This window comes from Artibeus jamaicensis, unplaced genomic scaffold (assembly GCF_021234435.1).
Source record: "Artibeus jamaicensis isolate MK-2021 breed Jamaican fruit bat unplaced genomic scaffold, CSHL_Jam_final contig_233, whole genome shotgun sequence".
Taxonomy (NCBI): domain Eukaryota; kingdom Metazoa; phylum Chordata; class Mammalia; order Chiroptera; family Phyllostomidae; genus Artibeus; species Artibeus jamaicensis.
In genome coordinates, this window is record NW_026521486.1 from 12760190 (window position 1) to 12777969 (window position 17780).

The 17780-nt window shown below is 44.3% G+C and overlaps 1 protein-coding gene across 4 annotated transcripts in view; it reads right to left on the reverse strand.

Annotated features, from left to right (window-relative positions):
* Positions 1 to 7860: 7860 nt before the first annotated feature.
* CUNH12orf75 (chromosome unknown C12orf75 homolog) overlaps positions 7861 to 17780 on the reverse strand; it is a 37463-nt gene continuing 27543 nt past the window's right edge. The window contains exons 3-7 of one of the 4 annotated variants that reach the window (XR_008391018.1): positions 15155 to 15190; positions 14292 to 14371; positions 13514 to 13548; positions 8764 to 8799; positions 7861 to 8279 (exon numbers count right to left, since the gene is read on the reverse strand). Coding sequence is in view for 3 of the 4 variants with exons in the window: in XM_037160739.2 (XP_037016634.1) it covers positions 13544 to 13548; positions 14292 to 14371; positions 15155 to 15190 (121 nt within the window). In the remaining variant the exon portion in view is untranslated. Of the gene's footprint in view, positions 8800 to 9607; positions 10494 to 11087; positions 11251 to 13513; positions 13549 to 14291; positions 14372 to 15154; positions 15191 to 17780 lie in introns of those variants that run through there. The other 3 variants (XM_037160739.2, XM_037160737.2, XM_037160738.2) reach the window with 3 other exon arrangements.

A 17780-nucleotide genomic window follows, 5' to 3' on the forward strand; every position in this document is an offset into this window, starting at 1 on the left:
CTACCCAGCTGATCTATGAAGTTACGACAGAGCCTCACCAGCTCGTACTTGAGAATGGCCAGCACATGTGTTATAAGAATGTATACATTTGCAGTTTTAAGCAAGTAGCTGAGTGCTGGCCTAAATTATTTCTAAATATTAGTGTAACACCCCAGCCCCACAAGTCAGCGAGACTTCCACAAGAATTTTAACTATATGCAGAGCTCTGGGCCAAAGTGTGCATAAACCGCAACAAAAGCAAAACAGGGGTGGGTGTTCCCCACTTGCTACATTGTGGTATATAATACATTTGAGTCTGTGTTGTTTGCACAGTTCTTTTTAATCAGTTTTATTGAGGTATAATGAACGTGCAGTAAAATGTCCCCTTTTCAAGAGCGTATTTCAATGCCTTTTCTAAATAATTAAAGTTAATTTTTTAAATGATATCCTAGACTATAATCTTCAGCATTATTAACTTTGGACTCAGTGTTTCCTGCCTTAAAAATATCCTCCCTGGGATGAATGTGAGCAGGTATTTATAAATACTAGAAATCTATAATAAATAAAACAGTTGGAACTAGAGCGTCACATTAGTTTGCCAGGGTCGCCTTCACACAGCGCCGCAACTGGGAGGAACCTACTGTCTGACAGGCATGGAGGCTGCAAGGCTGAGGTCAAGGCCATGCTACTTCTCAGGCCTTTGGGGAAGGACGAGCCCATGCCTCTTCCTGGCCCTTGGTGGTTGGCCGGCCGTCCTGGGCTCACAGATGCACCCAGTCTTCCCTTCGTACAGATGCCCTCCCTCTGTGCCTGGGCCTGAATTTCCTCTTTTTACGAGGACACCGGTCATACTGGATTAAGACCCACCGTAGTGACCTCATTTTAACTTGATTACCCCTATTTCTAAATAAGCAAGGCCACATTCTGAGGTACTGGGGGTTAGGACTTCAACCCGTCTCTTTTGTGGGACACAATTCAAACCATAACTACCGGGAATAACAGATGGCATTGAATAGAACTGAAACTTTCCAGTGCCTGGTTCTAGTCCCTGAGCAGGTCTTGCTGTCCTGCAGGGTGGGGGATGGGTAGGAGTCTCTAAAAATACTTCAGTATCTTTTCAAATAAACTCACTTTTTTACAAAGACTGGCTAGAGTTGATTTCCTTATAATCATTTCAGAAGCCAATGACCTTCTTTCTGGATATTCTTTCTCACAGACGTTTGTATGTTCTTCATTTAAAAAATAAATAAATAACCCCCATCATCCCGCCTCCTCAATTACATCTGGTCTCTCACCTCTACCTAGAAGCAGGTTACCTGGAGTCAATTGGTTCCTTCTGCATCATCCATCATTCTGGGCTGCCCAGGAGGAGCGATCGGTCACAGGAGAAACCGTCCTTCGGGGGCCACTAGGAAGTCTGCAAAGCCAGCTAAGATCACAGCTATTTTAAAACCCAGACATCAAAGTATTTGGATGGGATCCAGAGTTTCCTGCGTCCCTGCGACCTCCCTTCCAGAAAGAAATCAAATTGTGGGCAGGAGGGAAAACCACCTTAATTAGACCTCCAATTCTCAAATCTGCTATTGGACTCCTTCCTCCAGAAGGGGGAATCTTGGAAGCTGGCTTAGTAAAATATTTTTCTGAAAACCGGTGAATCGGAGGGCAGTGCTAAAGCCAGACAGAGCATGCTTGAAGCCAGAGGCTGGCTCCCTCTGCCAGGTTTCCTCTTACGTTGCCCAGCTTTGCTTTTCAAATGGTAACAATTGCTCCCACCTATTGGACACTTACGTGTCTTGTGTATGTTCAAAAAGACTCACACGATTACATTATCGAATTCTCCCAACATCCCCATAACATAGGTTCTATCATTACTCCCATTTTACAAATGAGGAAACTGAGGTGCAGGGAAATTAAGTCAATTGCCCCAGAGCACACATTTGGGAAGTGACAGAGCTCAGACTTGAACCAGTGCATCATCTGAAGGAGGCACAGCTCTGTGAGCATGTGGCCCAGGGCAGCTACATTTTCCATTTTCAAAGAAAAGCCTGAAATCTGGATTTTATATGAAATCTCCCAACTTTTCAATGTTGGGAACTGATTCAAATAGTTTTAGGAAAACTTTGTGCCAACAGAAAAATTGGCACGGGAGTGGGGAGGTCCACTCTTAGGTAGGAACCCTTGCCCTCCAGTCCTCGTGTTTCCTGTGGGAGGGACTCGAGGCTACACACAACCTCCAGTCTTTGTCCTCTGATTGGTGTGCTTCAGAAAAGGTCCTGTGCTCAGCTCATCTCCTTCTTCCTCAGGATCCAGCCTGGCCATGCAGGGGAAGCATGTCATAGGCTGGGTGGGCAGGTCCATCTACTCAGGGTTTGTGATGCACCCACAAACCCTCTTTCTTGCAAACAGAAAGCCATGTGCTCCTCGGTGTATCAGTTTCCTGTGGCTGCTGCAATAAACCACCGTGAGAGAATTTATTCTCTCACAGCGCTGGAGGCCGGACATGCACAATCAAGGTGTCAGCAAGGCTGTACTTCTTCTGAAGGTTTTGGGGAAGAAACCCTTCTTGCCTCTGCCAGACTCTCATGCCTTCTGGCAGTCCTTGGCATCCCTTCCCTTGTAACTGCATCACTCCAAGCTCTGCCTCTGTCTTCACACCGCCTTCTCCCTGTGTGCCCCCGAGTCTGTGTTCTCTGCTCGTAAGGAAGACATCAAAGGTATTCGACTTGGGACTCACTTAGTTCTGCATGACCTCGTGTAAATTCATTACATTTGCAAAGACCCCATTGCTAGTGTCTCTGCTTGACAAATTAGGAAACTGAGAGACAGAGAAGTAAACTGTTCAAGGTGCACAGGTAATAAGTGTGTGTAATAATAATAATACTTCTAATGTAATAAGGCAGGATACAAACTCCCTGCTATTGTGAAGGCACTGCTGAAGAATCCTGGATTTCATGAATATATTTTTTAAAGTAAAATAAGGATTATTCCCACTGGCGTTAAAGGGAAAATGAAGCTATTAAAGCTAATTCCACTAGGGGGGAGTAGACACACGCATTTTGACACTAGCCCATAGAATTTTTTTTTTTAATATTAAACACAAAGTTTTATCACATATTCGATGCAGATTGCTAAGGAAGAAATTAATCCAAACTACTTTTCTATTTTCTTACTACCTTGAAGTATATAATATTGTTGTGAGAATTAAATATTATATATGCAAAGTGTCTGATAAACTGACAAGCAAATGCAAGGGCTTCACTCCATCAACATTCACTAAACCTTTATTGCTCCCTCCTTTGAGCCAGACACTGCACTGTTGCCAGGGGTCAGGGCGCACCGGGCCTGATGGTCCCTGAACGATGAGAGACAAGGACCCACCACGCCACTGTAGCACCGTGCACTCACACTTATTCTGTGTGAAAAGGTCATAGAGTTGGTCCGGGCACCAGGTGCATGGTAGCTTGGTCTGGAATGGGGGCAAGAAGTGGATAACTCAGAATATATTTGGAGCAACTGGATGAGCCTGAATTTGAAAAACAATGTGTTAAGTGCTGCGTTAGAGCCCAGGGGTGGAGGAGTGCAGGAGAGGGAGTGAGAGATTCCACCTGGAGAAATGGGAACTCAGCTTTAACATGAAAAAGAGCTTGCAAGTCAGATGGGCAGAAATGGAGACGTATTCCAAGAAGACAGTACTCTGGACTAAGGTTCCATAAATGTCTTTATGCCTTTGGAGAAAAAGAAGAGGACACCCAGCAAGAGCCGTTGGATGAGATAGAGGGGAAGGGAGGGGTCTCTGCCCCCCCAAATCCCCATGTAATAAACATCAAAGATAGGTGGGAAAATAGTTTCTTCCCTCAGGACACAACCTCCTTCGGTCCCTCCTTCTCAATGTACCACCCCATCTGCCTAAAGCAACATCAGTATCTCTAGACTCTGCTCTATTCTATTCGGCTTTGTTTACATGGTAATCTGTGCTTGTGAGAATTCGGTTATGCGGCCCATTTCCTACTGCGTGGCACTTCTAATACAGCCCCTCATTCAGGGCTCTCGTGTGCATTTCAGGACAACAAACATTCCGGGCCTTCCTTCCTCTCTGTCTAGCTGCTCCCTGGCTACTCCTTTTCACTCTCCTTCACTGGTCCTTCCTCGTTTTCTGGACTCCAGGCTGAACGGCCAGGACTCAGCCCCCTGCAATCTCTCCTCCATCTACGCACTGTGCTGGCAGTCCCGCCACTCTGCAGCCATGAATACCACCTACACACAGTTACTTTTTGTGTGTGTGGCAAGATCCCTTGAAGTCTACTCTATTAGCGATTTCCAGTCATCAATGCAGTATTATTGACTATAGTTATATGCTGAACATATGATTCCCATCGCCCCCCCGCCCCGCACTGTCCCAGCCCCTGGAAACCACCATTCCACTCCACTCCTATGAGTTTGATTTTTTTTTTTAAGATTCCACACATAAGTGATATCATACAGTATTTATCTTCCTGTCTGGTTATCAGATGATTAGATACTTTATATAGATTATAAAGTATCTAAATATATATATATTATATGTACATTTGTTTATATATTATATATAAGATTATATATCATTATATTCATATATTATATCTATATATCTTTAGCTATCGCCTCCCTCCTGACATCCTGTTCTATGTCTCCACTTTGAGGTTCAGACTCTCAGCCGACGGGCCGACCCCCAGGGCACATGCCTTTGACCAGTTCCCTGAGCCATTCCCGCAGGGGACGCTTGAAAAGCAACCATACATTGATGTTTCTCTACCTCTCTCCTTCCCTTCCCCTCTAAAGATAAATAAATAAAATATAAAAAAAAAAAGAAGCATCTCACAGTTGAAGTATCTAATCATCTGATAACCAGACAGGAAGATAAAAACTGTATGATATCTAGAGTGGACTTCAAGAGATCCTGCCACACACGCAAAAAGTAACTATGTGAGGTGATGTGTTCATGAGCTTGACTATAGTCATCATTTCACTATGTATATGTGTGTCAAATCATCATGCTGTTTATATACCTTAAATATGTATTTTTAAATACATAAATAAATAAATTGAAAAGCCACCAGTCAACAACAAACCTAATCTGCATCCAGAATACCACCCCGGCCCCGGCACACCTCTGGCCTGGTCTGTTCCTCTCCCATTTGTAACCTGTGTCCAGCCACGCTGAGTTCTTTGCTCTTCTTCAAATATGCCACAAACACTCCTGCATGAGGCTTTTTAACTTGTCCCTGCTCCTTAAAATGTCCTTCCGAGGGATGCCCTCGTGGGTAGCGAGCTATTCTCCGTCTGCTCCTTCACCTCCGAATATCATCTATTCGGTGAGTAATTCCCTGATCATCCTTTTCAGGACTGAAATTGTACTATCCACTTTCCCAACTAGCTCTCTATTTTCACTTCTCTGGTATAGTTTCCCCCTAGAACTTGTTACCTTGACAACTACATACATACCATTTGTTTAGCGTGTCTCCCCTCTGCGAAACGAAAGCCCCACAAGGTCAAGGACTTTTTTCTGCTCTGTTCACTACTACATCTCCAAGGCCTAACACAGCAAGCAGGCACTCAGGAAATAAGTGTTGGATCAATGTGTCAATGAATGGATGGTTTCTGCTAACAATCTTAGAAGAGAATTAGATTTTGTCTCATTCATTAAAAACTCCCAAGGTGAACAAAACTCAAATGACTTGCCAAAGGCCTTAAAAATTGTCCCAAAGATATTTCCGCTCTAGAGGAGATACCGACTACCACAGAAGTTTGTCCCACTCTGGGAGAGTTGCACATTTGTCTTCATACCAACTAAGGCCACACCATACAGTGGGTCCCTGGGACCCAATTCTAAGAATGGAAAAGAATATGTAAGGCTCCTGCCTCCTAAGGAGTCCACAGTACTTCAATATTAAACATTTAGAGAATATGTTGAAACATGTAATTGAGCGCTAAATTATCTGACTGTTAGACTCCAGCGGATAAAAAAGTTTGTCTTCATTTAATGGAGTGGTTTTTGTGGACAGAGAAATGGGAGAAATAGGTGAAGCCACAGGACGTCCTTGACATTACAGAAAATCTGATTTCGCAGCAGCCGGTTCTACCTGCTGCCGGGAAAGGCATGGCCCTGCGCTATCGGAATGCTTCTCCTGTTCCTGGAGGAATGTTTCGTTTGGAACAAAAGCCTGCTGTTTCCATTTTCCCTGACTCTCTGTTCTGGTTTCTGTGCTTTGGAGAGAACCACCAGCTCTGCCCATCCCAAAGGTGTGCTGTCCTGGGGGAGACGAGCGGTATCACTCACCTCCGCCCTCGCTCTTGGTTGTTTCCCAAACCTTCCACAGAGGGCGCTGTCTGAAAACCCCAGGAATGTGCGCCATAGATGAACCGGGAAAGCCCCACCCGCACAGAACAGGGCTGCATTCCCCACGCCTCCTACAAACACCCGCCAACCAGAGTTAGGAGGGACCAGGGGAGCAAACGTTCCGATGGCCCCCAGCAGGTGGGTACCTGGGGAGACCCAGCAGGTAGGCTCCATGACTGCTTCACTCCCAATGGCTTCCCACAGACTGCAGGCCAGCACGGCCCCTGGAACTCCCCAGGAGCTCACCTGTCACCCCATGCCCCCACTTCCACCCAGCCTGGACGAATTTCTAAGCGGTTCCCAGGACGCTTCACGGGCCCCCAGGCCTCTGTCTTTGCACCTGCAGTTCTCAGCCCAAAGCTTTGCTCCTCCTGCCTAAAGCCAGCTTACTCCATTCTCCTTTGACTCTGTAGGAGACTGCAGCAGGGGTCTTTCCTAACCCGCCAGTCTGACGGAGGCGCCCGTTGATGCTTCCAAAGTAATCCGCGCCAACTCTGGGCAGTGCTGTGTTCATTCCAGGCTACCCCTGCTATTCCAAAGAGCTGCGAATGCAGGGTCTTTCAGCCATGCCCTCCATAGTTAGTGCCCACTGGGCACAGCAGGAGCTCAACTGGCCATGGTTGATAAATGACTGAAAATCAGAGCTGGGTATCAGAACAGTCTGTGAAAAGCACACCATTCTGCACTGTTAGAGTTTCTCATGTACATTACATGAGAAATAAGATGTAAACTACCTTCCTGGGAATGAGTTCCTTACCTCCCTTTTTCGCTCCCTGAAAGCATTACCCCAGGCATGGCTACAGTACAACTACACAAAGCTCCCATTTCCCAAAGTGAGCCTGTTTGATCTCCCTCTTCAAGCTCTTACCAGCTCAGCAGCTCAGAGAGGCGATTCCCCACAGTACTGACTTAGCGCCTTTGATCTTCTGCCCCCCACCCTCTCTGGAGCCTACTCCAGATCACTTCTGCAAACACTCTCAGTTGGCTGGGCAGAGCCATCTTTCATTGTAAAGCCCCAGAAGTTGGTCGTACTTGCCGAAACCAGATTTCCACATTCCGGGGATTCAGAGGGTTTCCCCAAAACTAAATTCTAGGCGCGTCTTTTAACTCGTCTAAGAATAAATGTCTCCTGGCTCAGGTTTCTTAAGAAAACCTTTTCTAATAAGATAATTTTGTTCATCAGAAAGTCTCTAAAATTCATCCCTCTCTTACCTATTTTTAATAATATTCTTGAAAATAACCAACATTGCTTGAAAAGTTATTAACTTAAAATTTAGGCATTTTTAAGACTCCCTTTTCTTTTGAAAAATCTCTGCTCTTAGTCTCTCACTCCAGAGTCCTCAGTACCCAATAAAGGTCACAAGCATTAGTTTTAGGACACAGGTTGGTGGGCGGAAAGCGTGATTAGCGTATAATACACAGTAGGTTCTAAATTTAAATAATGTCTGGGTGAAGGAAAACATTAAGGCTTATCATAACATGGAAGAGAATGAAATGCGGTCAAGTTTTAGGGAAGTTTCAACTAACTTCGGAACTGGAACTTTATTTCGCAGGCCTGCTTGCTATTAAAAGTCAGTGTAAATGGGGGAGGGGCAGGGAAAGGATGGGGTTTGTCAGGAAGTAACCTGGAAAAATCGCCCATGGTCAAAGTGCAAACAATTTGCACAGAAAAAAAAAAATGGTGATAAAACGATGATTGGATTATAACCTAAAAAACAAAATGAATACCTGTGAGTCCATACGGATAGAAATCAATGATTGGATACATAAATAAACAGGGGTCAGGAACAAATGAACACTCCTTGGAGAAGAATCCCAAGTAACAGCAGTGAAGAACAGAGGAAAAGGCACACCGCCCCAGACAGTCCGGGGGTGATAACACTGCAGGCAATACTGAGGACGGGGGCTCATTCAGCGGGCAAACCTTGAAGAGAAACAGGGTGTTTGTTGGCAGGGTCTCAAAGTACCTCCCCGAAAATACTTATTACTGTGTTGCCTTTAACAAATGTCCAAAAATTCCTCAATACTCTTTCCTTCAGGAGGTAGTCCTTAATTCTCTTCTTCTTTGAGTGTGGTCCAAAACTGTGACTCACCCGTGAGGAATAAATAGAGGGTGGGAAAGAAAACTGGAGACCTGACCATGGGGAAACATGGCGAACACCCCCTACTGAGGGGCCATGGTCAATGTCACCAGTAACAGTCATGAGATATTAAGATACAATGGGATGAGGATATCCTTTCCAAAAATCTATAACCCCGGCCTAATCATAAGAAAACATCAGACAAATCCAAATTGAGGGAAAATACCTCCAAATATCAACTGGTAGGCTTCAAAAGTGTCACAATCATGGAAAACAAGGAAAGACTGAAAAAACACCAGGAAGAAGAGACTAAGGAAATAGGCCTACCAACGTAACAGAGTGCAGTGGAATCTCGGATTGGATCTGAAACACAAAAAGGACATTGATGAAAAAACGAACAGAATCCAAGTAAAGACAATAGTTTAGTTTATAGCACTGCACTAACATTCAATTTCTTAGTTTTGACAAATGTACTATGTTTATGTAAGGAGAAGCTGGCTGAAGGGTATACAACTCTGTACTACCTTTGTACTTGCCTGTAAATCTAAAATTGTGTTAAAATTAAAAGTTTTCCAAGAGTGACTCTCCCTAACACATCTAACAGGACAAGCTGCTGATAGTCCACTTAAATACCACTATGGGCTTGTGGATGTGAGACAGGCATGTGTTTATCACAGCCAATTCTCAGTGATTCTTTTTTATAAAAGATTTTATTTTATAAAAGATTCTTTTTAATAAAAGATTTTATTTATTTTTGTAGAGAAAGGGGAAGGCAAGGAAGAAGAGAGGGGAAGAAACATCAATGTACAGTTGCCTCTCACAGCTTCCCCACGGGGGACCTGGCCCGGCTTTAGGCAGGCATGTGCCCTGACTGGGAATCAAACCGGCGACCCTTTGGTTCACAAGCTGGTACTCACTCCACTGGGCCACACCAGCCAGGGCTCTTAGTGATTCCTACCTTCGATGATTTTTTTTATCATTTTGATGTCCCTATGGTTGTTGTATGGACCAAATATATAAGATAATGCTTTTTGTATGAAAAAATTTTGGTTTATCATGGTAATTTGCTTATACATTATCTTTACATATTGATATACTGCATTGATACATGACAATGACATGCATGACTTCCTTGAAAGTGTTCTTTTGGAAAATAATTAAGAGAACCAAGTAAAGAGAGATAAAAATGTTTTAATTATTGAAATACGTTGGTAAATTGAGTAACTCACATGGCAATAGTACATGGATACACATGGTCATTATCAGGTGAAAAACTCCCCCAATATCCCACTGAGCATCAGTCACAAGTCCATGAAACAGGACAGAAGGAAGGCGATGAGATGCTGTGATCACTCGGGGGCAGAATGGGAGACTTGACGCCTGGGAAGGGTCTGCAGTCACAGAGCCTCGGATTGAAGAGAACAGGAAGCTGGTCGGAATGTGTCCACGACACACCAGCTTCGGCGGTTCCTCTCAAACTACGGCAATGTCATACCCTGTCCCTAATAAAGGAAAATTTCTGACACTTAAATAAAGCTGAAAACCAACCAGTAAAAAGGGGCAAGAGATCACAGTAAGAATCAATTTAACAATGCTGCAGCTGAAAATTAACGTGAAGGAGAAACAGTGACAGATCACAGGCAAACAGATGACTTCAGACTATTCATTTATAGTGCCTTCTTAAGTTACAAATAGAGTGAGGATTTCGTTATATAAAAACTATCAAAAAAGTATCAGTGAAAAGACACCATCGTCGTGAACGGCGTGGAATGGCGGGGTAGACACGCTGCTGGCGCAGAGCGGGCTGGCTGGGCGGCGGCATCTGCTAGCTGGTCCCCGAAGGTGGGCCACAGAAAGCTCCATACCCGGGTGTCCTGTTTAACCGAGTCCCTTCTGGTACCACGTCGCTCGATGTGCACCCATGGTCTGAACTACCGACTTAAACGTTTTAAGGAGGTGGGGGGGGAGCGAGTGATTGTTTAAACTCTCCTTGGAAATGTCTGTGCACATTACAACACCCCATGGAGCGGAACGCCTTCTAAATCTTGATGAGCAAGCTATGAAGATAACAGACAAAGGGGAAATACTTAGCAAGCTTGGAAAAGTACAACTTCAATAAAAATACATCAGCTTTAAGCCTGGAAATCATTTACTCATTTTAAGTAAAGCACACATTCAGCATTCACTTGCTATTTATTTAAGACTTCATGCACAGCGCCAACCACTGATTGATGTAAAGAAGACAAAGTCAGGTAGAAAAAGAGACTTATAAACGGACACTTAAAACACGATAAAATAATGCCCAAACCTAGCTGCATGTCATCATCCCCCAATGAAAGGGACAGACTGCTGGGCCACAACCCATCCCTTCCCTCCATGGGCAGACTCTCCTGGGTGGGCTCTAGCCATCCTCACTATGTCAGGGGAGGTTCTCATGCAGCTGGTCCGTCCACCGGCCTTTGAGAGCCATTCTCTTAAGCTCCTCTGGACTGGCTGTGCTCCACAGGTCTAAGTGAGCACAACTCTCGCCCTGCAGTCATCTGCAGAAGAAACTACACATGTGCGTCGTGACATGAGTAATTTTAAAAGATTCTGAAATCATTCCTCACTTTGCTTCAAAAAGTAACCAAGACAAGTTTGAATGTTGGTCATTGAGTGAGTTCAGTGGCTTTATTTCAAAGAAGACTTTACAGGTCAGGCCAAAGAGGATGTCTCCACTCCTTTCCATAAAAATGTCTTCCACTCCAAAAGATCCTCTTCGTTCACGTGGGGGTTTCTGCCCAATAATGGCAGCAGGGAGGGCCATGAGTTCAGCTGTATTACAGATAAATAACAACTAAGCAAAGGGTCAGCCTCTCTACTTAGAAAGGCTGTAACTCAAAGGAGAGTAACTTTGTGGGTAACTCAGAGGTGTCAGGAGAAAGAGCACGATCAAGTCAATGGTGTAGAAATAGGGAAAATGGAAAAGAGAGAGGGATGGCAACAAAACAATATACATTTCCGCCCAGAGCAGGAAGGAACTGTTCTCGCCAGCTGTCTGAAGTTGCATGGGCTGGCTCACCAGCAATTTTGCTAAACTGTTATCTGGGAATTCTAGGTGCACATACAAAATTTAGCAATTATTGTGTCTCCCATGAAAAAACTAACACGGAGAAGCTGAGAGAAGGTAAAGGATGGGTCTACAATCCTGTGTTAGCAGAGCTACCCCGTCTCCGATATCCATCTTTAGAGCACGTTTTTCCACTCCATTCCCATGCGTTTCGAAATGCACCCTGTTTTCAGGAAGGTAAACAGTAACATATGCTCTGTTTCAACTACATTATCTTTACGATTGGATGTGAATAACAAAAATACTACTACAATGGGGGAAAACTGGCAGGAAACTGAGAAACCAACATGGAGGGTTAGAACTCTATTAAAAATATGAGAAATCGCCCTGGCTGATGTGGCTCAGTGGACTGAGTGCCAGCCTGCAAACCAAAGGGTTGATGGTTCGATTCCCAGTCCAGGGCACATGGCTGGCTTGCCAGGCAGGTCCCCAGTGTGGAGGGGGGTGGGCACATGAGAGGCAACCGCACACTGATGCTTCTCTCCCTCTCTTTCTCCCTCCCTTCCCCTCTCTCTAAAAATAAATAAATAAATCTTTTTTTTAAAATACAAGAAAATCTCGATCAAATTCCTAGAGAAACTCAATACCCTCACATGACTGTGGGCACCAGGGGACCAAGCCCCATGATGTCACTGCCTTGATGGGAACATCTCCGAAGTTGCTGGCCGAGACTGTTACGTTTCTTCCCAGAAAGAAACTGACTCCAATTTCCATGTCCCCAAACCCCAGTGGGAAAGCTTATTTGTCTCCACCTGTGAGCTTACTTTGTGACCCCTCCCCCATCCCAAACACCAGCTCCAGTACTGTCCTTCAGCAAGAGGCTGGTCCACTGTTAAATCACTCTTGCTTTGGGTCAGCCAGTGGCTGGGTGCTGGTTACAAAAAGAGCATCGTAATGAAGATGATAATAGCAATGAGGATGATGAGTACAGCGGAAGCTACTGTTTATTTCATACTTCATCCTAACAACCACCCTTCGAGTTAAGCCTTAGTTCCATTTTACAGATTTAAAAAATGAAGGCCACCAAGGGAAAGCAATGTGCCTAGCTCCTAAGCAAAAGCGCCTGAGTTCAAATCCAAGGCTGTATGGCTCCCTAAAGAGAACGGGCTATCTCAGGAGTCCACGATTAACGTCTCCAGGAGACAGCATCCATGATGAATGGGGGTCCAAAGGAGTCGACAGGTGATTCAGCAAGACTGAGAGACAGTAGGGATCCAAGCACCAACGTGTTGCTGGACCAGGTGAGCTGAGGCTCTTATTCTATACGGATGGCTGCTTAGCATCTTTTAGAGACAGGGTGTAGTTAACAAATGAAAGCTATTATCTCCTGTCCTTGTTCTTGCTCATCTTACTGTAACTCTAGCTCCAAGCTCTTCACCAGGATCCCAGGTTCACAGTACATGATGTAGACAAGGTTTTCTTCTGTCCACACTGAACATGGTTTATGCTTTCCAACCAGCAAACCTGGCCTGTGAGTTTACTCTTCCTTCCTGCGTAACGGGGCAGAGGTACCACCTGTCTCCACTGGAGCCGTGGTACCGATACAGCTCCTCCTTGTACTTTCACTGGCTCCTGGCTGTGGCCAAACACTTCATGTTGATCCTAATGTAATTCCCAATTCCTAGTCTCTCCCTGTCATTTCCAAGGTCTGAGACTCTTAAAGTTTTTGGCAATGAACAGTGAAAACTCATTGTTTTTGGTAAACACTTGGCTTGCTCTTTTTAAATGAATTAAGCTGCATTTGCAAGACAATCAACGTTTTTTAAACCCGCAAAGAAAATCGATCTGACCATTAAAGACCTCTTTGCAATAAAATACGTTCAGTTCCACAGATTTAACCACAAGACGAAACCCCCTCCTAATCTTGAAGTCCCAAGATTTCTTAGAAATAATATAGCAAAATAATATCTACAGTTCATTCATCATCAAGGCTAAATATATCCAATTATTTAGAAAGATATACAGTACCTCTTGATTATTGAGTCATGTATTTGTCTTCTAGTCTTAAAAAGAAAATTAAGAAAGGTAAGTGATCAGATTATAAAGAGCATATTCTAGTTTCTTATAAAAGCTCAAACAATCACAACATAAATTATTTGCTAGTTCAAATTATAAAGTAGAAAATAACAATGAGGAACAAATAACCACAGTATGTCAAATTAATGTACTACCGCCTGAAAAGTTCTCTAAACCTATACACAAGACAACTGCACAGTACTTAGGAAGTCAGCATTCTTTACCAGAGCCCCCACTTAACCTTGACTCATGCAAGGAGCCATCTGCATGGCTGCAGTTGCGCCTGCCATCAAAAGGACTTCATTCCCCCTCGAAACTGCTCTGAAAACTCAGAAAAGGGAGCCTCACTTCATTTAATCAGACAATAGGCCATTACTCTTCCTCGAATCACTGATCATCAGTCAGTCGTCTTTATAGTATAGGACAGGAATTCACGGTTGTGTTTCCCCCATGAATTGACTGACGCCTTCGCTTTCATTTTCATCCCGATCACTACTGATACTAGTGAAATTAAAAATACCCATGGAGGGTAACCACAGACAGAAGCTGACTTATGACTCCCAGCTGGGCAGGGCTGGCGGTGTCCACCAATGATTACAAAGACAGACACCGGGCTCCCTGCCACTCAAGCGTATAGAGGTGGAGTCCAGCTGAAATACACACTTCGCATCTTCTCACCAAACCTAAAATAGATGGTCAGAGAAAATAAATATCTCGCGATTTTACCTACTTTTTCGAACGGTCTTTGTTTGATTCGATACCATATTGACAGCTTCAGATGGGAGACCGACATACACTCCTCCATAGTTTCTTTGTGAAAAGAAAAAAAATACAGAAAAAAAGTCAGACCAACTCACATGGTGCCACATGTTTGAAGAAAGCAAGAGCAGCATGGAGTACTTCAAACAAGTTATTAAAATAACGCATGACTTTTCAAAAGTAGAATTTAAAATGTTATTGCCCTTGGAAATGTAATTTTTCCTGTTAAAAAGAAGCTACATATATATCAAAGAAAGCTGTATTCAGTTGGTAGGAATTTTAGATATTTTACTGACAATAAGAAAAAAAAGAAGTCAGAATGCTATAATTTAGTGTAGTAATAAACACAGTGGAGTGACAGGTGACAGTTATCAAGAATTCAGAGCGGCCAAAGTGATACATTCAATGCTATGGACACACAAAAACACCTGTCATCTACAGGGAGGTCTAAATATAAGATTCGGAGACAGAGCTGGGGAGTCATGAGAGCGGGGAGCAGGCAGGCAGAGGAGGAGCGGGAGGACGGGCGGCTGAGAGAATGGAGGGAAGTCGCCCAGTCGGGGAGAACCGCACACCGCACACTCCCGGCCACAGATGAAAACCGCCACCGGCCACGTGCCCCAGACGAAAACCAAACTTGCTTGAAAGAAGCACAGATACCGAACCCTGGGCAAGTTCTTTTCCAGCTCACACACTCTGTGCCGAAATTTTTCTGGGTGGCACCTATGTTATACTGGTAGCTATGGTGTTAAATTAGATTTGCGAGTTAAAGTAAAATCCACGAGAGGTGGCCACAATTATCCAAATGAAAGCCCACTTCAATATCAAACATACCTCCTCTTGTCATCTTCTGTTATCGACTCTTCTGTTCTGAAAGGTCAAAAACACTTGTTGTGAGCTGTCTGGGTACATAGTCAGAGACTGCATTTGAGGTTATGAGAAAAGGGGCTCCGAGTCACAGTGTTTTTACTTCACATTTTTCCACCAAGTACTTCTGTAACACAGTATTCTGTCTCCACCTCAATCATTCATGCACTAAAAAAGCTGTTAACTTTCTACTTACCATAACGTTCGAACCCAGCAAATGCCAACCGCAAACAAAACGAAAAATCGAGGGCAGCCGACATGGAGAAGAGCACAGAAATTGGACATCAGGAAGCCCAAGTTCTTCTCTTGGCTGTGCCCCCTGCTCCCTGTCACAAACAAGCAGTGGGCAAGTGGCCCGCCCATATGTCATTTGTAAAATAAGGGGGTCAATCAAATGCTTTTTGAAAGAAAGTAACAGCTCGACAAGATCTAAGTATTTCTGGCTGAGCTCAACACGTAATTCTTAGGCGCTTTGGTCAAGAAGAAAAGCAAACTGAAAACATCTAAACAGCTTCACTGAACCTCCTAACTCTAGGGACTAATAGTGGTTTCCCCCATTTCAAAGTCGTTAATTTTTCAAGTGTGCACGTCCATGAGATTTGGCTTCATTGCAACAGCCAGTAAGGCCCAAGTCTGTGAGGGAGGGGAGTGTAAATGCGGCAATTACCAGCCGAACACTGGCCTGGCCCGCAGCCGAGGCTCCGCAGGGCACACACTCCCCTGGACGCCCCATCGATCTGAGGTGAGCGCATAACCTACAGTGGCCAATTACCAACCTCGTTTCTGTCTTGCTAACGGTGGGTCGTTTTTTAATTCAAAGGTGTCAAGGCTGTGCTGCATTAAATGGCGTTATGCTCACTGAAGCAGTCCAACAAAGTGTTGTTTACTACTCGTAATTAGAATGGATTTATAACCCGTTAGTACAGATAACAGGAACACGAAATCAATTCATTCAAGATTGTTAGAACGGCTTACTTTGGCCCTGAGTAACTAATGTTATCATGAAATTGGTTTTTGAAGCTACAAATAAATGGTGGATTTGGACACAAACAAAGCCTCATATTTCCTGCCACAGCTACACTTTTCATATCCAATTAGGTATCTGCTTATTACCATTCTTTCCCTTTCTAATTGTGACTAAGGACATAGTGAAGGTTTTGAAATATATTTTAATTTCCCCAAGTATAAAAAATTATAAATTATTTTAATCTATTATACCTTATTAAATAGTCAATATGCTAAAACCCAATTTGTATTCTCCTTTATAAAATTAATCAATAACGTTATTCATCTAACTGGCAGGGAATGGTAACATAGCTGCCATATTGCATACTAAATTAACCTTCAGATATAATACGAAATGTTAAAAAAATACCACTTGTAAGGGCTTATAAGAAACCTTCTGAGTCATCATCCTGTCTCGGTGCCCATGCCCCCACATACGAGACGGCTGCCTCGTTCATTCCTCCCACGAACAGTGATTCCACGGCACAGTGATCGGAGACCGAAGACTACGTGGGTGAGAATGGAGTCTCCAGGGGCCCCTCCTGTGTCACATACAGTGCGGGGCACTCCACACCATCAGTGCTAGTCCTCACAACAACTGAAAATTTAGACCTGAGGAAACAGGTTCAGAGGGCCATGTAATTAATAAACGTGCAAGACCAACAAGCAAGCCCAACGTTTACCCCATCCGACACCGGAGCCCTGCTCCACATTCTAACCCACTACTCCGCCCATCACGTAGGCAGATGGGAACATCGAAAACCCGTCCGGTGACACGCCAACATGGCGGCTGCCCCTAAAGTGGGCACTTTATGAACACTTTCAGCATCACGCCTGGCTCACAACCTGCTTGTGTAAACGGCACTTGGTTGGTGCTCTTACCTCATCTCCTTTAATCCTCACCACTAACCTGCACGATTATGCTAGTTTCAGGTGTACTAGCCCACAATTAGGCACTTACATAACGTCTGAACTGATCACCCCAATAAATCTAGTACCCGCCTGGCAGCTCACTTAGTGATCACAGTGTTATTGACTGTATTTCCCATGCTGTACCTCACACCCCGTGACCGTTTTGTAATTGCCAATTTTTACCATTTTGTCAGCCCTTCCCCTGAAAAGTCATTTCTGGTTGATAAGAGAAGTGGACATTACCTCGGGACAGTACAAAAGTGGGGTTTGTTAAGGTTGTCTAACCACTGAGCGACTCAGCAACAAGCCTGCCTCCGGGCTTCTATCCTTGGCAGAGTCTCAGGTTTGGAACGAAGCCCTGGGCATCCGAACCCTGGGGCTGCTCGTCTGGACACCGAGTCCAGATATCACTGCACTTGTTTTCTCCCACAAAACATATTTGGAAAGATTTTGTTATCAACTGGCCTTAATAGCTAATTCACTGCTGTTTTGTCAGACACACACCGCCCGAGGGAGCTTCTGATACACACGGGGACAACCAAGGTTCCCACTGGCAGCGAATGTAATTGGAACCAGAGGCAAATGAGGCTCACATTTCCGGAGGCCTGTGCGGCCTCGCTGTGGGCACATGCAGATTCCCACTCCGTGTCTGAAGTAATGAAGCCGGGCTGCGGCC